General features: G+C 45.2%; 1 protein-coding gene and 1 long non-coding RNA gene across 7 annotated transcripts in view; one reads left to right on the forward strand and one right to left on the reverse strand.

Annotated features, from left to right (window-relative positions):
* The first annotated feature begins 12,867 nt into the window (after positions 1-12,867).
* Positions 12,868-14,113, forward strand: LOC127921613 (uncharacterized). 6 transcript variants are annotated; one of them, XR_008109089.1, is made up of 3 exons: positions 12,868-13,590; positions 13,768-13,827; positions 13,947-14,113. It is a non-coding gene; the product is annotated as an uncharacterized LOC127921613 (long non-coding RNA). The 6 variants fall into 6 exon arrangements; XR_008109087.1 differs by having other exon boundaries at positions 12,868-13,530; positions 13,591-13,827; XR_008109090.1 differs by having other exon boundaries at positions 12,868-13,471; positions 13,591-13,827.
* A 4,774-nt stretch (positions 14,114-18,887) lies between these two features.
* LOC127921614 (oxysterol-binding protein-related protein 8-like) overlaps positions 18,888-21,278 on the reverse strand; it is a 74,847-nt gene continuing 72,456 nt past the window's right edge. The window contains 2 exon segments of the mRNA XM_052505190.1: positions 18,888-19,853; positions 20,018-20,123. Of these exon segments, the coding sequence (XP_052361150.1) occupies positions 19,718-19,853; positions 20,018-20,123 (242 nt within the window). The 3' untranslated portion in view covers positions 18,888-19,717.

Genomic DNA, 21,278 nt, shown 5'->3' on the forward strand with positions numbered 1-21,278 from the left:
CTGGGGGTTATCACTGCATCACTACATGGGAAATAGATTGGCCTCCTCCTAGCATGTTTCCACCTTTGGGGACCCAGGACAGAGTCAAATGATGAGGGAGGAAGGGAGCAGTCAGGCTGTTGGTTGGTTGTCAGCGTGAGAAAAAGCTACGTGGATCAATGGTTGGACAATGTCATGAACCCTACTACCCAGTCACTGTATCCTGGTGGCCAGATCTGCTTTAGCCAACTCCTCTGTTTGTCACAGCAACACACTCAAAAGAGGAGGTTGGCTAAAGCACAAACAGATCTGGCAACAAGGCTAACTGCATGATGGATAACTGTTGGGAAACAGGGCCATGCCTCCCAATATGCCTGCCAATACACACACACACATTTAGGGAAAAAAGTATTTGATCCCCTGCTGATTTTGTACGTTTTCCCACCGACAAAGAAATTATCAGTCTATAATTGAAATGGCAGGTTTATTTGAACAGCGAGAGACAGAATAACAAAAAAATCCTGAAAAACGCATGTGAAAAATGTTATAAATTGATTTGCATTTTAATGAGGGAAATGAGGGATTTTGTCCCACTCCTCTTGCAGATCTTCTCAAAGTCATTCAGTTTTCGAGGCTGACGTTTGACAACTCAAACCTTCAGCTCCCTCCACATATTTTCTATTTTCCAGGACCTTAATGTGCTTCTTCTTGAGCCACTTCTTTGTTGCCTTGGCCGTGTGTTTTGGGTCATTGTCATGCTGGAATACACATCCATGACCCATTTTCAATGCCCTGGCTGAGGGAAGAAGGTTCTCACACAAGATTTGACGGTACATGGCCCCGTCCATCGTCCCTTTGATGCGGTGAAGTTGTCCTGTCCCCTTAGCAGAAAAACACCCCAAAGCATAATGTTTCCACCTCCATGTTTGACGGTGGGGATGGTGTTCTTGGGGTCATAGGAAGCATTCCTCCTCCTCCAAACACGGCGAGTTGAGTTGATGACAAAGAGCTCCATTTTGGTCTCCTCTGACCACAACACTTTCACCCAGCTGTCCTCTGAATCATTCAGATGTTCATTGGCAAACTTCAGATGGGCATGTATATGTGCTTTCTTGAGCAGGGGGACCTTGCGGGCGCTGCAGGATTTCAGTCCTTCACGGCGTGGTGTGTTACCAATTGTTTTCTTGGTGACTGTGGTCCCAGCTGCCTTGAGATCATTGACAAGATCCTCCCATGTAGTTCTGGGCTGATTCCTCACCGTTCTCATGATCATTGCAACTCCATGAGGTGAGATCTTGCATGGAGCCCCAGGCCGAGGGAGATTGACAGTTATTTTGTGTTCCTTTCATTTGCGAATAATCGCACAAACTGTTGTCACCTTCTCACCAAGCTGCTTGGCGATGGTCTTGTAGCCCATTCCAGCCTTGTGTAGGTCTACAATCTTGTCCCTGACATCCTTAGAGAGCTCTTTGGTCTTGGCCATGGTGGAGAGTTTGGAATCTGATTGATTGATTGCTTCTGTGGACAGGTGTCTTTTATACAGGTAACAAGCTGAGGTTAGGAGCACTCCCTTTAACAGTGTGCTCCTAATCTCAGCTCGTTACCTGTATAAAAGACATCTGGGAGCCAGGAATCTGATTGAGAGGGGGTCAAATACTTATTTCCCTCATTAAAATGCAAATCAATTTATAACATTTTTTTGTTGTTATTCTGTCTCTCACTGTTCAAATAAACCTACCATTAAAATTACAGACTGATCATTTCTTTGTCAGTGGGCAAACGTACAAAATCAGCAGGGGATCAAATACTTTTTTACCTCACTGTATATAGCATTGGAACATTTTACTCCATAGAAATTCAATTCCTAGAAGGGACATAGCACCCCAGACCACCCATTGCCCACCCACGGAGTTATATTTCTATGGTTGACTCATCCTCTCGAATCAGGTGTGTTACTGCAGGGCTGGACCAGGGAACCAAACCCTACTGTACACAGACAGGGGTGGATGGGTTGCAACCATCCTCCTCCATGTCAGAGCAGACCAGCAAGGAAGCTGTAATAGTCTTCATTATGTGTGTGCACAGTGTTAGTACACTACCCAGTGTGTATGGAGTGTTAGTACACTAGCCAGTGTGTATGGATAGTGTTAGTACACTACCCAGTGTGTATGGATAGTGTTAGTACACTACCCAGTGTGTATGGATAGTGTTAGTACACTACCCAGTGTGTATGGAGTGTTAGTACACTACCCAGTGTGTGTGTATGGTTAGTGTGCGTGTGTGAGTGCGTGGAGTGGATGTTCCTTCCATTCCAAGACGGAGCTGCAATATGGTGAGTTTTTAGAACGTATCGATTCACTTCCCCCAATTACAGCAACACAAAGCTATGCCTCAATCTCAGCAATTGGTTTCTCAGTTTCTACAATGGTAGAAAATCATGTTTAAATCAGTGACAACCATTTCATTGTGCACAGTTCAACAATCAACAGTAATTATTAGTAAATGTCACTGGTTAAAGTGTCACAGATCCCTCTAGAACTTTCATTACACACACCTGTCCCCTATTCCCACTGATTAGTACTTGTATAAGTGTGCTCTTTGGTTTCCATTGGGCTGTCCATTATTGTTCCCATGTCTGCTGATGGTGTGAGTACCTATGCATTGGTGCAGTTGTTATGCTGCATGCTTTATATTTTGTGTATTACAGGTATCGCCCCGTGGCGTTCAGCAAGGTTTACCCTCGCTCTTTTGGTTGGGTACAGCCCAGTGTTTTTGTATATGTGTTTGTTTTGGGTGTATTAAAAACCCCTATTGTGTATTCCTCCGTCTGTCTCCAAAATCCTTTATACCAGCGTGACACAAAGTAGTCAAAGACAAAGCATTTTCAAAATGCCCAAACCCCTAATGGGGTAAAATAAATCAACTAAATGTAATGTAACTAAAAGACACTGGTGTAACTGGGTTGAAGTTAGGGTCTCCTGCATGCCACAAGACTGAGAAAAAACCTAAGCATTAGCTTGGGCATTAGTCTTCAGATCTTAGGCAAGGCATCACTGGGGTGTCAGGTAACCTAAGATGATTAACATCAGGTAACCTAAGATGATTAACATCAGGTAACCTAAGATGATTAACATCAGGTAACCTAAGATGATAACATCAGGTAACCTAAGATGATTAACATCAGGTAACCTAAGATGATTAACATCAGGTAACCTAAGATGATTAACATCAGGTAACCTAAGATGATTAACATCAGGTAACCTAAGATGATTAACATCAGGTAACCTAAGATGATTAACATCAGGTAACCTAAGATGATTAACATCAGGTAACCTAAGATGATAACATCAGGTAACCTAAGATGATTAACATCAGGTAACCTAAGATGATTAACATCAGGTAACCTAAGATGATTAACATCAGGTAACCTGAGATGATTAACATCAGGTAACCTAAGATGATTAACATCAGGTAACCTGAGATGATTAACATCAGGTAACCTAAGATGATTAACATCAGGTAACCTAAGATGATTAACATCAGGTAACCTAAGATGATTAACATCAGGTAACCTGAGATGATAACATCAGGTAACCTAAGATGATAACATCAGGTAACCTAAGATGACAACATCAGGTAACCTAAGATGATTAACATCAGGTAACCTGAGATGATTAACATCAGGTAACCTAAGATGGCTAACATCAGGTAACCTGAGATGATTAACATCAGGTAACCTAAGATGGCTAACATCAGGTAACCTGAGATGATTAACATCAGGTAACCTAAGATGATTAACATCAGGTAACCTAAGATGATTAACATCAGGTAACCTGAGATGATTAACATCAGGTAACCTAAGATGGCTAACATCAGGTAACCTAAGATGATAACATCAGGTAACCTAAGATGATTAACATCAGGTAACCTGAGATGATAACATCAGGTAACCTAAGATGGCTAACATCAGGTAACCTAAGATGACAACATCAGGTAACCTAAGATGATTAACATCAGGTAACCTAAGATGCTAACATCAGGTAACCTAAGATGACAACATCAGGTAACCTAAGATGATTAACATCAGGTAACCTAAGATGACTAACATCAGGTAACCTAAGATGACAACATCAGGTAACCTAAGATGGCTAACATCAGGTAACCTGAGATGATTAACATCAGGTAACCTAAGATGGCTAACATCAGGTAACCTGAGATGATTAACATCAGGTAACCTAAGATGATTAACATCAGGTAACCTAAGATGATTAACATCAGGTAACCTGAGATGATTAACATCAGGTAACCTAAGATGGCTAACATCAGGTAACCTGAGATGATTAACATCAGGTAACCTAAGATGATTAACATCAGGTAACCTGAGATGATTAACATCAGGTAACCTAAGATGATTAACATCAGGTAACCTAAGATGATTAACATCAGGTAACCTAAGATGACAACATCAGGTAACCTAAGATGATTAACATCAGGTAACCTAAGATGACAACATCAGGTAACCTAAGATGATAACATCAGGTAACCTAAGATGATTAACATCAGGTAACCTAAGATGATTAACATCAGGTAACCTAAGATGGCTAACATCAGGTAACCTAAGATGACAACATCAGGTAACCTAAGATGACAACATCAGGTAACCTAAGATGACAACATCAGGTAACCTAAGATGATTAACATCAGGTAACCTGAGATGATTAACATCAGGTAACCTAAGATGATTAACATCAGGTAACCTAAGATGATTAACATCAGGTAACCTGAGATGATTAACATCAGGTAACCTGAGATGATTAACATCAGGTAACCTGAGATGATTAACATCAGGTAACCTAAGATGATTAACATCAGGTAACCTAAGATGATTAACATCAGGTAACCTGAGATGATTAACATCAGGTAACCTAAGATGACAACATCAGGTAACCTAAGATGACTAACATCAGGTAACCTAAGATGATAACATCAGGTAACCTAAGATGATTAACATCAGGTAACCTAAGATGATTAACATCAGGTAACCTAAGATGACAACATCAGGTAACCTAAGATGGCTAACATCAGCTAACCTAAGATGCTAACATCAGGTAACCTAAGATGATTAACATCAGGTAACCTAAGATGATTAACATCAGGTAACCTAAGATGACAACATCAGGTAACCTAAGATGGCTAACATCAGGTAACCTAAGATGATTAACATCAGGTAACCTAAGATGGCTAACATCAGGTAACCTAAGATGGCTAACATTTGTTTTTAGAACAGAAAGTAACAATACCTAGGTTTCCCATTGAGGAAGAAATGTGTTATCTAGTATTCCAAATACTTATCATTTGTTTTGTTTGTGGATAAAAAGCTAACAAGAGATGGAGACTGGAGCTTATTGATATAACAGAAAGGTATATGAGACGATACCGGTATGGAATGAGACGATACCGGTATGGAATGAGACGATACCGGTATGGAATGAGACGATACCGGTATGGAATGAGACGATACCGGTATGGAATGAGACGATACCGGTATGGAATGAGACGATACCGGTATGGAATGAGACGATACCGGTATGGAATGAGACGATACCGGTATCGAATGAGACGACACCGGTATAGAATGAGACGATACAGGTATAGAATGAGACGACACCGGTATAGAATAAGACGATACTGGTATAGAATGAGACGACACTGGTATAGAATGAGACGATACTGGTATAGAATGAGACGATACTGGTATAGAATGAGACGATACCGGTATAGAATGAGACGACACCGGTATAGAATGAGACGATACAGGTATAGAATGAGACGACACCGGTATAGAATAAGACGATACTGGTATAGAATGAGACGACACTGGTATAGAATGAGACGATACTGGTATAGAATGAGACGATACTGGTATAGAATGAGCTCATCAGGTTTTGAAAGAAATGTTGAGCTTCAGAAGCAGCCCTTCATTGTGCCCACAGAGGGCTGAAACTGACTGAAACATATCTAGCTAATCAGTTTGCTTGCCAGAGAAGAATAGACCTGAATCCAACACATATTCTATGTCCCAAATGGTACACTCTCCCATAGGGATCTGTTGAAAGTCGTGCAGTCTATAGGGAATAGGGTGCCATTTGGGATGCACATTGCATACATAGTGAGCGGTGGTGTGAGTAAGTGCCAGTAGCTGTACAGAGGGGGTACCACCACGACACCACCCCATAGCTGTTCCTCTGGCTAAAAATAGCATCCGGCTCAATGAGATTTACAAAACATGCGGTCATCCAATGTAGGATTCCACGCATCAAACCTCACTGTAGAGGGAGGGAATAGAGATGCCCCTGTCAGGCAGAGAGAGAGAGAGAGAGAGAAGGGAGAAAGACAGATAGACAGAGAGGGAGACAGACAGAGAGGGAGAGAGAGAAAGAGAGGGGGGGAGAAAGAGAAGGGAGAGAAAGAGGAGAGAGAGGGAGAGAAAGAGGAGAGAGAGAGACAGAAAGACAGATAGACAGAGACAGACAGAGAGGGAGAGAGAGAAAGAGAGGGGGGGAGAAAGAGAAGGGAGAGAAAGAGAGAAAGGAGGGAGGAGTGCAGTGTGAGTGAGCTGACTATCTAGCTGTATGGTCTAGATAGAACTGTCCGGCAGTCGCTGCATTGAATGCTCTGTGCATGTCTGTGGTGGGCCGGGGCAGGACGAGTAAAATGGAGTAATGCTGCGCTAATCCTGCTCTGAATGAGAGCCTCGCTGCAGCAATTCTTTTATGTGCTGGCGATCCCACAGGGGGATAAATACACTGCTGAGCCAGCTCCCCGCCCCAAACACCAACGCAAACGCTGCAGATTACCCCTCTCTTTTATGTTGGTTAAGGGCATTCCTGCCTTTGGAGGGAGAGGGGGGAAAGGTAGAGAGGAAGGGGGAGGGCTCACCCCTGTCGAATGAGTCAATGGTATCAGGGGTCAGATACATAAAAGATATGTGTGTGTGTACTGTATCCCAAAGTACTCTCCCAGCCTTTATATAGCCTTGTGTCCTTGTCGCCTGTTGTGTGTTAATAAAAGTAAGAACGGTTGTGATGCACCATTACTTGAAAGCTCTAATTCTGCCTGTCCACTGCCAGGATGCTAGCTGGCAAGGAGGATGTTAGTGGAGAGTAGAGATGAGGAGGAGAGGGGGAGAGAGTAGATATTTGGAGCAGGGAAGAGGAGAGCAGGAAGGAGGAGAGGGAGTAGAGATGAGGAGGGAGGAGGAAGGAGGAGGAGAGAGGGAGGGAGTAGAGATGAAGAGGAGAGAGGGAGGAAGTAGAGATGAGGAGGAGAGGATTACAGAATCTTCAGCATATATATATATATATATATAGGTGCTTCTCCATCTCCTTTCTTTTTTCCTGCCATGTCCTCCCTCTCTTTCTCCACCCCACGTCCTCCCTCCCTCTTTCTCCACCCCACGTCCTCCCTCCCTCTCTTTCTCCACCCCACGTCCTCCCTCCCTCTTTCTCCACCCCACGTCCTCCCTCCCTCTTTCTCCACCCCACGTCCTCCCTCCCTCTCTTTCTCCACCCCACGTCCTCCCTCCCTCTCTTTCTCCACCCCACGTCCTCCCTCCTCCACCCACGTCCTCCCTCCCTCTCTTTCTCCACCCCACGTCCTCCCTCCCTCTCTTTCTCCACCCCACGTCCTCCCTCCCTCTCTTTCTCCACCCCACGTCCTCCCTCCCTCTCTTTCTCCACCCCACGTCCTCCCTCCCTCTCTTTCTCCACCCCACGTCCTCCCTCCCTCTCTTTCTCCACCCCACGTCCTCCCTCCCTCTCTTTCTCCACCCCACGTCCTCCCTCCCTCTCTTTCTCCACCCCACGTCCTCCCTCCCTCTCTTTCTCCACCCCACGTCCTCCCTCCCTCTTTCTCCACCCCACGTCCTCCCTCCCTCTCTTTCTCCACCCCACGTCCTCTCTCTCTGTCTCCACCCCACGTCCTCCCTCCTTCTCTCCACCCCACGTCCTCCCTCCTTCTCTCCACCCCACGTCCTCCCTCCTTTTCTCCACCCCACGTCCTCCCTCCCTCTCTCCACCCCACATCCTCTCTCTCTCTCTCCACCCCACGTGGGAAAACAAGAGAATGCGGGTACTGAGGATGGATGTCATTGGCCTGCCAGGCAGCATATGTGGTTAGGATGGCAGCAGCCTTGCGAGATGCCACCCTCGCACAGACAAGCAGACACACACACACACACACACACTCACACACACACACACACACACACACAGAGAGAGAGAAGCAGCAGAGAGCTCTGCAGCCTTGAGCTGGCACGGTTGAGGAGCAGACAGGGGCGGGTAGCTTAGCAACAGTAACACAGGCTACACCAGGACGTGTGAAATATGCCTAATATGGAGATTTGGTCGGTAAAGTGACAAGAAGAGAGCCCAAAATAAACTATTCTCTACGCACTGATTCAGACAATGACCAAGCTCAGTGTATCATGCATAGGTACTGGATGTGGTTCGGTGACACGCACTCATGTGATTAGTAATCTTGCCTGAGATCTGAAGACTTGCATTAGCTTCCCAATATAATGACCAGGCCTTAGCTCAGTGGTCTAACAGTCTTGTGGTGCACAGGAGATCTGGGTTGAAAACCCAGAGGGACATGCAGACACATAATACACTATGAAAGTGACATGTCATTTTCTATGGAGTAACCTAGTAGTCTTCAGAGACAAAACATTATAAAAGCCATCTGGTAGAAGTAAATTCATCCACAAACACAAATATTATTTTATATGCATCTTTAAATGACTGCGTTTTAACAAATTGTATGATATAATCGTCAAGCCTAATCAAAAGATTAGGGTATTGACTCTGGTAGAATGACTTTCACAGGGTATCACCCGTAATACTAAAGAGGCATTTAAGGCATTTTTGCCACAACTTTGGAAGTATGCTTGGGGTCATTATCCATTTGGAAGACCCATTTGCGACCAAGCTTTAACTTCCTGACTGATGCCTTGAGATGTTGCTTCAATATATCCACATCATTTTCTTACCTCATGATGCCATCTATTTTGTGAAGTGCACCAGTCCCTCCTGCAGCAAAGCACCCCCACAACATGATGCTGCCAACCTCGTGCTTCACGGTTGAGATGGTGTTCTTCGGCTTGCAAGCCTCCCCCCTTTTCCTCCAAACATAACAATGGTCATTATGGCCAAACAGTTCTATTTTTGTTTCATCAGACCAGAGGACATTTCTCCAAAAAGTACCATCTTTGTCCCCATGTGCAGTTGCAAACCGTAGTCTGGCTTTTTCATGGCGGTTTTGGAGCAGTGACTTCTTCCTTGCTGAGTGGCCTTTCAGGTTATGTTGATATAGGACTCATTTTACTGTGGATATAGATACTTTTGTACCTGTTTCTTCCAGAATCTTCACAAGGTCTTTTGCTGTTGTTCTGGGATTGATTTTCACTTTTCGCACCAAAGTACATTCATCTTTAGGAGACAGAACGCTTCTCCTTCCAGACCAGTATGATGGCTGTGTGGTCCCATAATGTTTATAGTTGTGTACTATTGTTTGTACAGAGGAACGTGGTACCTTCAGGCATTTGGATATTGCTCCCAAGGATGAACCAGACTTGTGAAGGTCTACAATGTTTTTTCTGAGGTCTTGGCTGATTTCTTTTGATTTTCCCATGATGTCAAGCAAAGAGGCACTGAGTTTGAAGGTAGGCCTTGAAATACATCCACAGGTACAACTCCGATTGACTCAAATGAGGTCAATTAGCCTATCAGCAGCTTATACTAAAAAGCATATACTAAAAAAGCCTTGACATAATTTTCTGGAATTTTCCATGCTCTTTGAAGGCACAGTCAACTTAGTGTATGTAAACTTCTGACCCACTGGAATTGTGATACAGTGAATTATAAGTGAAATAATCTGTCTGTAAACAATTGTTGGAAAAATTACTTGTGTCATGCACAAAGTAGATGTCCTAACCAACTTGCAAAAAACCACAGAAATTTGTGGAGTGGTTGAAAAACAAGTTTTAATGACTCCAACCTAAGTATATGTAAACTTCCGACTTCAACTGTATTTTGAACTAAGCTAATGAGGCCTTTATAAGTTATGTGCTTCAATTATCAATGGGTACAAACCATAAATTTTTGTAGCAACTGCAGATTGCCTGTTTAACCCAACTGAAACCATACCTAACCTCAACCCATAACCTTTGTTCCTAATCTAACTCTAACCTTAATTAATTCACCCCTATGATGATGATTCTTCTTCTAGTTGAATAAACACTTCCTGTACTAAAACAAAAGAGCAGCAGACTTCAGAAATATGACCAACTCTTACATATCATGGGAATGTGTTAGAAGGGGACAAGCACACCCAAACCTTGTGTTGAAGCTCAGACACCAGAATCACATGGTGGGAAGATCTGAACCATTTTACAGGGACGAAGGTATAGCCAATTAGAGTCACTCCAACCACTCACTTGGTGGTCTCTTTCATCTCTTAACCAAGGGAGATATGTGTGTGTGTTTGTGACAGGTGGGAGGAGGGTGCTGAGCCCTCGGTCCGTGGGCGCTGGCCTCCCAGCATGCATCAGCAGACAGAAGGATTAAGACATAATAAGAGGTCCAGCTGTTCAAGCTGGCCTGGCCTCAGCAGAACACCATGTCAACCAGACTGAGGGACTGCTGACACACCGTGGCAGCATCAAGCTCTGGCCTCAGCACAACACCACCTCACCCAGACTGAGGGACAGAACCGTGGCACCAGCTCTGGCCTCAGCACAACACCACCTCACCCAGACTGAGGGACTGACTGACACACCGTGGCAGCATCAAGCTCTGGCCTCAGCACAACACCACCTCACCCAGACTGAGGGACTGACTGACACACCGTGGCAGCATCCCAATTGGTACCCTATTCACAATAGTGAACTATCTTTGACCTCAGCCCACATACAGTAAATTGCATCCAGCCAGCATCCAACTCTACCTCAGGTGTTCATATTACATTTTCACATAATATCCAGGTTGGAATTATGGACAGCCTCCTGGGGCACTCTGATAACCAATCAGGTCACCTCTTAAAATGAATAGAGGGGATGCTTGGCACTTCCAAATCAGAGGTTGTAGAGTATGAGTGCTGAACTAGGATCAGGTCTCCTCTGTCCATGTAATCTTCATTGTGTTTTGAGGAAACACACCCTGGTCACCACGCCCCTAATCTTCGAGACACGTTAGACGGGTTCAGTCCACTTCCAGGGTAGTCTGGTGCTGACAGGCATTGCATATATTCTCAACACTCCGGGGTGAAGGTTCCTCTAGGTACTGACCTAGGATCAGCTTCCCCTATCCCAATCATAACATTAAACATTAGTGGGGAAATGCAAAAGTGATCCAAGATCAGCATCTAGGGGCAGGTTCTTAGTACCAATTGCGATCAGCGTGAAACTGACACAGGCAGTACAGCAGTGGAAGACAATATGATCGCCTCCTTAATTCTATTCCTCAAACCCACGACGCCCCAGAGAGTCACTGTGGGATCAGAACCCTGGTACACCACAAAGAACCGGTGGTCATTTTAGTGGAAGTGTGAGAAGAGAGCCTGCTTAATCTGTGTAGTGCAGGTGTGGCCATGCTATGCTTCCGCCTCCATCTGAAATTATCACACCAACATCTGGCCCATTTTCAGCCTGGCAGCCTTTCCTCAGTCAAATAAAAGCCTAAATGTACACGGAGACAGTAGAAACGTGCACGGTGCACCCGTCCATTATTATTTCCTCATTTGGAAAATATCACAGGCATTATAGCTGAGATTGAAAAGGACAGCCTTCCCGAACTATGACCCAGCATACGCTAAAGGGAAGCTAAAAGCTTCAGCGGCAGCATCAGTTACCCCTGTTTGAATTTGATTACTGCATAATTCAGTGGGCACAGCTCTGAGCCCTACCGCCACTCAGTGCTCTATCAGCATGCATCCATCATTAGCCTTATCCACAGATCGGTTGGGCCTTTGTGAGTCATCCACTGTGTCCCAAATGGCACCCGATTCCCGAAGTAGTGCACTGTATAGGACATAGTGTTTCATTTGGGATTCACCCATCATCACAGCCTGCCTAATCTGCCACAGGAGCCTTAACTCACCCTGCCGAGGCTTCGAGGTGACACGTTTGAGCGAATAGGTTTTTTAGGGTTTGTGTTAATGGTGGTTAAACAACGGGGGGGGATTGTACACTACTTAGAATGGCCGAATACAAACTATGATGAATGATGTGGTCAAAAGGTAGGACACACCCACTCATTCAAGGGTTTTTCTTTATTTTGTACTATTTTCTACATTGTTTATCCTTTTAAGCATGGGAAAAATACCATTTCAGACAGATGTTTCAAATCCTTAACCCCGACTTGGACCACACACCCTCTCCACTGAATAACAGACAGGTGTTTCAAATCCTTAACCCGACTTGGACCACACACCCTCTCCACTGAATAGCAGACAGGTGTTTCACTGAATAACAGACAGGTGTTTCAAATCCTTAACCCGACTTGGACCACACACCCTCTCCACTGAATAACAGACAGGTGTTTCAAATCCTTAACCCCGACTTGGACCACACACCCTCTCCACTGAATAACAGACAGGTGTTTCAAATCCTTAACCCCGACTTGGACCACACACCCTCTCCACTGAATAACAGACAGGTGTTTCAAATCCTTAACCCCGACTTGGACCACACACCCTCTCCACTGAATAACAGACAGGTGTTTCAAATCCTTAACCCCGACTTGGACCACACACCCTCTCCACTGAATAACAGACAGGTGTTTCAAATCCACTGAATAACAGACCCCGACTTGGACCACACACCCTCTCCACTGAATAACAGACAGGTGTTTCAAATCCATAACCCGACTTGGACCACACACCCTCTCCACTGAATAACAGACAGGTGTTTCAAATCCTTAACCCGACTTGGACCACACACCCTCTCCACTGAATAACAGACAGGTGTTTCAAATCCATAACCCGACTTGGACCACACACCCTCTCCACTGAATAACAGACAGGTGTTTCAAATCCATAACCCGACTTGGACCACACACCCTCTCCACTGAATAACAGACAGGTGTTTCAAATCCTTAACCCGACTTGGACCACACACCCTCTCCACTGAATAACAGACAGGTGTTTCAAATCCTTAACCCGACTTGGACCACACACCCTCTCCACTGAATAACAGACAGGTGTTTCAAATCCTTAACCCGACTTGGACCACACACCCTCTCCACTGAATAACAGACAGGTGTTTCAAATCCTTAACCCGACTTGGACCACACACCCTCTCCACTGAATAACAGACAGGTGTTTCAAATCCTTAACCCGACTTGGACCACACACCCTCTCCACTGAATAACAGACAGGTGTTTCAAATCCATAACCCGACTTGGACCACACACCCTCTCCACTGAATAACAGACAGGTGTTTCAAATCCTTAACCCGACTTGGACCACACACCCTCTCCACTGAATAACAGACAGGTGTTTCAAATCCTTAACCCCGACTTGGACCACACACCCTCTCCACTGAATAGCAGACAGGTGTTTCAAATCCATAACCCGACTTGGACCACACACCCTCTCCACTGAATAACAGACAGGTGTTTCAAATCCTTAACCCGACTTGGACCACACACCCTCTCCACTGAATAACAGACAGGTGTTTCAAATCCATAACCCGACTTGGACCACACACCCTCTCCACTGAATAACAGACAGGTGTTTCAAATCCTTAACCCCGACTTGGACCACACACCCTCTCCACTGAATAACAGACAGGTGTTTCAAATCCTTAACCCGACTTGGACCACACACCCTCTCCACTGAATAACAGACAGGTGTTTCAAATCCTTAACCCCGACTTGGACCACACACCCTCTCCACTGAATATCAGACAGGTGTTTCAAATCCTTAACCCCGACTTGGACCACACACCCTCTCCACTGAATAACAGACAGGTGTTTCAAATCCTTAACCCGACTTGGACCACACACCCTCTCCACTGAATAACAGACAGGTGTTTCAAATCCTTAACCCCGACTTGGACCACACACCCTCTCCACTGAATAGCAGGCAGGGGAAGCAAAATGGTGGTTGCTTTGCAACGCTTGCAGTTATCCACCGATTCCTTCCAAAACACCCATTGTTGAGTTTGTAATTTCCGACTTGTTGAGTAATGTTTATGTCCAATGGCCAATGCGCAAGAATATCTTTAATTTATAATTTCTCTTCATCTGACAAGGATTGAAAAGGATTTGCTAGTAGATTGTCGACGTGATTCATGATGACTGCTTGTCTAGCTTGCTAGCTAAGATTTTGAAAGTAACATCAGTCCAATCAAAGCTGGGGTAGATATAACGTTATTTGACATTTTATCTGTGGCCAATGACCTTGAGCCTTCTTGGATGGGCACTTCTAATGTAAATCCATGGCAGCACCCAAGGGGACTTGAACTGCTTGGCTCTCTCTTTAACGATTCTGCGGTGACGTAGTGTCCCCATGAGTGACAGAACACTGAGCCAATCACGGTGCCACTAGACAAGATTACCAACACCTATTCCACTGGCTGTCCCTCCACCACAGAAAGCACTGTGCTAGGCCGAAACACCTGCGTTTTGGAGCTGCCTTAAGAGAGAGCATGTTCGTACTACAGTTTCTTCTTTTACATTGTTTGCAAACTGATATGTGACATGAATTAATATGAAAATTACATTCAAAACAGGCACAACAAAATAATAATTTTTGGGGCTCAAAAACCCCACCTGCCCTGAATGACGGGTCACCACTGGTCCTAATACTCCTGAAGTGGCTTCCTTTTCTGGTGTCCTTGCCTTCACCACAGCCGAGAGGTGAGGGGTCTCTTTAGGGTTTCACCATAGTGCTGGCACCTGACAGGTCAAGTCATTAGTGTTTGTGAAGGAAAGACGAAAATGAAGACAGGAAGCTAGTGTATTTTATTGGGACATGGCTAGCCAGATGCTGGAATGGGAGCTAGCCACCGGCCTCTTAACTTCATGCTAGATGGGGACTGTGTGTGTGTACAGACCAAAGTTAAAATATATTTCTTATCTTTCATATACTTAGTGTTGCACTTCATTGAACTTGTCTGGTGCAATAGAACCAATGGAATAGTCACAAAAGTGCAACCCTTCCCATCTGGCACCCAAAGCAGGTTAAAGGAAGTACCTGCTACTACACGTGTTGATACGCACTTCAAAGGATCTTATAACGGTTTGTTTTTTATCACCATGATGTTTTTATAACTGCCTTTGTATTTATATTGATGCGTGTATTTTCTGTAATTCAGGTCTTATCTGTAAAAGAGACCATGGTCTCAGTATGACTCTGATCAAATGAAGGTTAAATACACATGAATACACTTGGACCTGAGTGAATAGTTGTTATGTCTGACCTATAATCATCTCAAAAACGCAATGATGAATACATGTCTAGAGGTGGGTTATGCCAGGCAATGCCAATGGTCTGAGCAATTTCAACTGTGCCCTCTAGTGAACAGCCATCTGTTACATGGCTATCCAGAAATAAAGCAGTTTCCACAGAACTCTGTCTACAGAGGATGGATATATCCCATTTGGCGGATGGATATCCCATGTCGGATGGATACCCCATTTGGGATGGATACCCCATTTGGCGGATGGATACCCCATTTGGTCGGATGGATATCCCATTTGTGCCCGAAAATCACAGCAAGGAAACAGAAGCAGAACAAACACAGTAATAAAAACCCTAAATACATTTGATTACATGGCTGGATACCCCAGGCGGATGGATACCCCATTTGGCGGATGGATTTCCCATTTGGCGGATGGAACTCCTGATGGATACCCCAGATGGATACCCCATTTGGATGGATATCCCATTTGGCGGATGGATATCCCATTTGGCGGATGGATATCCCATTTGGCGGATGGATATCCCATTTGGCGGATGGATACCCCATTTGGCGGATGGATACCCCATTTGGCGGATGGATACCCCATTTGGCGGATGGATATCCCATTCCAGGCGAAAATGGCGGATGGATGGATCCCATTTGGCGGATGGATATCCCATTGTCGGATGGATACCCCAAAATACCCACAGCGGATGGATACCCCATTTGGCGGATGGATACCCCATTTGGCGGATGGATACCCCATGGATATCCCATTTGGCGGATGGATATCCCATTTGGCGGATGGATATCCCATTTGGCGGATGGATACCCCATTTGGCGGATGGATACCCCATTTGGCGGATGGATACCCCATTTGGCGGATGGATATCCCATTTGGTGGATGGATACCCCATTTGGCGGATGGATACCCCATTTGGTGGATGGATACCCCATTTGGCGGATGGATATCCCATTTGGTGGATGGATATCCCATTTGGCGGATGAATACCCCATTTGTCTTCCAGGCGAAAATAACACAGCAAGGAAACAGAAGCAGAACAAACACAGTAATAAAAACCCTAAATACATCTTCTGTTCTAATGATCATTATCTCAGTCATCCTTCCTCCCACCCTTTGTCCAACAGCGATCCTAGAGTTGTAATAGGTCATTATGTTTTGTCCCTGTTGGGATATGTTACCACAACACTAGTTCACAGGTTCACAGACTACAGTACATGGTCTATTACAGATTATAAACTGGGTGGTTCGAGCCCTGAATGCTGATTGGCTGATAGCCGTGGTATATCAGACCATATACCAAGGGTATTAAAAAAACATTTATTTACTGCTCTAATTACATTGGTAACCAGTGTTTAATAGCAATAAGGTACTTTGGGGGTTTGCGGTATATGGCTAACATACCAGGGCTAAGGGCTGAATCCAGGCACTCTGTGTTGCGTTGTGCTTAAGAACAGCCCTTAGCCGTGTTACTTTGGCCATATACAACACGCCTTATTGCTTAAACATATCATCCCTCAAATGAGTTCATCAAAGTGTGTCTTTATAGCTGACCGGCAACATAGTTCACTGACTAGAGGTTATATAGTTGATTGGCCCCATACAGACAAGACAATAAAGACGTCATTTTGATTTTATTTTGGGGATGTGGCAACATAACTTTCAGGAAGGTGTTATTGTCATACAAATACATACCAGAGAGACCAGGGATGTTCTGGTACAGAGAGACCAGCGGTGTCCTGGTACAGAGAGACCAGGGGTGTCCTGGTACAGAGGGGTGTCCTGGTACAGAGAACAGGGGTGTCCTGGTACAGAGAGACCAGAGACCAGGGGTGTCCTGGTACAGAGAGAGGGTGTCCCAGAGGTGTCCTGGTACAGAGAGACAGAGAGACCAGGGGTGTCCTGGTACAGAGAGACCAGGGGTGTCCGGATGCAGAGAGACCAGAGGTGTCTTGGTACAGAGAGACCAGGGGTGTCTTGGTACAGAGAGAACAGGGGTGTCCGGATGCAGAGAGACCAGGGATGTCCTGGTACAGAGAGACCAGGGATGTCCTGGTACAGAGAGACCAAGGGTGTTCGGATACAGAGAGTCCAGGGGTAGGTCCCAAATAGGACCCTATTCTCTATATGGTACACTACATGTATTTTAGGGCTCTGGTCAAAAGTAGGACACTATTTTGGGAATAGGGTGCCATTTGGAATGCAAAAAAAGGTAATTTGACAATGAACTCAAGTCATCGAGGGGCGACCGCAAAACGACATGGATCAGAATCATATCAGCGGTATCGTCTGTATAAATCAACACTGAAAAGTGAGGGGAAATAAAACAATGGAGCAAGAAAAAATGTGCCACATAGAAAACAAAAAACAGAAAGTGAGTTTCATTATAATGCAACACAATGAACAATGACAAGGAAGAGGAGCCATGTTGTTCCCCTGGTTTTGGTGCCTTGTGAAGAGAGAGAGAGGGAGAGAAAGAAAGAAAGAAAGAAAGAAAGAAAGAAAGAAAGAAAGAAAGAGAGGAAATATGGAGAGATGACTCAGAGAGATAACCTCCTCTCTCCAAGTGGCAGGAATCAGCTTCCAGAATTCCCACGGCAGCGTAACCACAGCAACGCTGGGAGGGGCCAAGCAGGACTCTTCTCTAAGGCTTGATATGGCACGACCACTCCAAAACACTGGCTATTGCTCGCCCTTACACTTCTACTGTACCCCTACCTACTCTCTCACTGTCCCCACCCCTCCCAATCACTACCCCCCCCCCCGTTAGCCCCAAACATCCATCCACCCACCAAACCCCCATCCTCACCCCATCCCTAACCTCCGTTAGCGCCCCCCCAAAACCCCAGTCCCACCTCTAACCCCCCCATTAGCCTCAAACTTCCACCCACCCCCCCAAACTCTCAGCCCCACCCCTCTCAATCCCTACCCCCCCCATTAGCCCCACCCCCCAAACCCCCCACTCTAGAAGGCACGGGTGTTATTTTCTTGTGACCACATTCTAAACGTCTGGATGAGTGAACGACAGTGACGAGGCGATGACCACAGACACACACAGAGTGGGCAGCCCACAAAGACACCGAGGTAATGGGGTATTGATAATGCCAGACTGGCTTGTTCCACAGAGGGTCTTGTCTGTGTGAAAGAACATCTCTTTAGGAAAGAACACAACTGCTATGAGTGAGTCAGTCCGTTAGCTATGTACACAGGAAGTGGACTGACGGCCTATACTACACCTGAAACACTGCATCTGGCAGATTTTCACTACATCTAGTTGATTTCTGACTGGCTGACAATGTTGAGTTACTACTGTACACTGGGGACTCTACTGTCTACTAGGTGTCATCGTGATGTTTACACACTATCGGGCAAGTGATCAGCTGAACATTCATCCTACCGTACATGTTAACCACACAGCAACAATTCATGTCAAGCATCTAGTTTATACAATTGACCTTGTCTACAAATTTGAGTGGAACGATTCAAATCGATTGATTACAATGACCTTTTTCTTTTGTTTGCTGATTCACCATCAAGCTAGGAAACTCGAGCCTTGTCAAAGCTTCAAAAGAACGTCACATATATTGGACCGCTTAAATCTGTTCTTCTCCCTTCTCGTATATTTTTTAACTAGAGGTTCTACTCACAAAGGACACACCAAACAAACAAAACAAATGAACATTTAAAAAAAAAAAATTGAATGAAAGTAATTTTTCTTCAAAAGTCTCAGTGTAAAATGTTCCCTGTAGTTGGGGAGGCGGGTGAAATGGGGGCAATGTGAAATGCAAGGAGCGGTGTCCGTTAGCTAAATTAAAAATGGCCGCCAGATGTCAATGTCTTCTCCAAGGCCCAGTTGACGACATCATGACGCCGGCTAAGGCCGAACGCTGACCTCAACTTCCCTTCAGTCCTGGCCGGGGCCACTTCCCCTTTAAAAATACATGGATCTCTAAACAGGTACAAATAAATAGAAATTAAAAACTATTTCAGTTTTTTTTGAGGAGCCTCTTTCAGGAATGCTTGCTTTGAAGACGTGTGTGTGACAATGGTGGCCCGTCTGAGGACAGTGGAGCAGGGTCAACTCAGTAGAGAGAGAGAGAGAGAGAGAGGGTTGAGGCAGAGCTACTGGGTGCTCTTGAAGTTCATTCACTTCCAGACTGTTTCTCTTCCTTAGCCTGGACAAACCCCCCATCAGTCCTGTCTCTCTCTCTCTCTAACTCCATCTGTCTCTCTCTCTGTCAGTCTGTCGGCTGCTACTTGAACAGGAAGTTGATGAAGACCTGAAGGAGGATGAGGAGGATGATGATGGCGTAGTCGCGCTGCTGCAGGAATCCGCCCTCTGCTGCCGCCTGGCCCGCTGTCGTTCGGGAGCGCAGCACACCGATGCTCCTGGAGACACACACACGCAGACAGAGTCAGTGAGGGCTCAGTCACAGGAATTATATGCACAACCACAAACTCACAATGCATAAGTTGGGAACAACTGAATCCTCACTCACTCAAAGACCATACGCACACACACACACACACACACACGTTTGAACGACCCTCACTTGTAAATGTTCTCCTGTGTCTTCTTTATAGAATCAATGGCACTTTGAAGTTCACTAAGGTCTGGGCCCTTTTTCCTTAACCGGCTACTGTGCTTGCTTTTGAGTCCTGAAATGCACAAACAGCAACAATCAGCTGTAACAAAGAGTTAATAACAAATGTTAAAGTAAATGTCCAGTGAAAATGTCACTTTTAAAAGTACATTTTATGTTAACTTATACCCAAATAATGTTGTTGACTCGTCCTATAGTCGTATTGGAGGGAAAAAAACACTGAATACCTCCAACTTGCATCTCAAACAGATTTGCTATTGCTTGCCATTTCCTCAGAGTATGATGTCATACTCCTGAGGGGGATGAGCTGGCCAATCAGCGGTCTACTCTCTCTATTGACTATTTTTTATGACTGGTATACGCCCACACCATTGTGCTGTTGGGGTGTATGAGTGTGTATATGTATTGGGTGTATGATTGTGTATGAGTGTATATGTAGGGGGGTGTATGAGTGTGTATGTGTGTGGGGGGGTGTATGAGTGTGTATATGTGTGGGGGGTGTATGAGTGTGTATATGTGTGGGGGTGTATGAGTGTGTATATGTGTGGGGGGGTGTATGAGTGTGTATATGTAGGGGGGTGTATGAGTGTATATGTGTATGTGTGTGTGGGGGGGTGTATGAGTGTGTATGTGTGTGGGGGGGTATGAGTGTGTATGTGTGTGGGAGGGTGTATGATTGTATATGTGGGGGGGGTATGTGTGTGGGGGGGTGTATGAGTGTGTATGTGTGGGGGGTGTATGAGTGTGTATGTGTGTGGGGGGGTGTATGAGTGTATATGTAGGGGTGGGTGTATGAGTGTGTATGTGTGTGGGGGGGGTGTATGAGTGTGTATATGTGGGGGGGTGTATGATTGTATATGTGGGGGGTGTATGAGTGTGTATGTGTGTGGGGGGTGTATGAGTGTGTATGTGTGGGGGTGTATGAGTGTGTATATGCGGGGGGTGTATGAGTGTGTATGTGTATGTGTGTGTGGGGGGGTGTATGAGTGTGTATATGTGGGGGGGTGTATGAGTGTGTATATGTGTGGGGGGGTATGAGTGTGTATGTGTGTGGGGGGGTGTATGAGTGTGTATGTGTGGGGGTGGGTGTATGAGTGTGTATGTGTGGGGGGTGTATGAGTGTGTATGTGTGTGGGAGGGTGTATGCGTGTATATGTGGGGGGATGTATGAGTGTGTATATGTGTGTGGGGGGTGTATGAGTGTGTATGT

The sequence above is a fragment of the Oncorhynchus keta genome, unplaced genomic scaffold (assembly GCF_023373465.1).
Source record: "Oncorhynchus keta strain PuntledgeMale-10-30-2019 unplaced genomic scaffold, Oket_V2 Un_contig_22762_pilon_pilon, whole genome shotgun sequence".
Taxonomy (NCBI): Eukaryota; Metazoa; Chordata; class Actinopteri; order Salmoniformes; family Salmonidae; genus Oncorhynchus; species Oncorhynchus keta.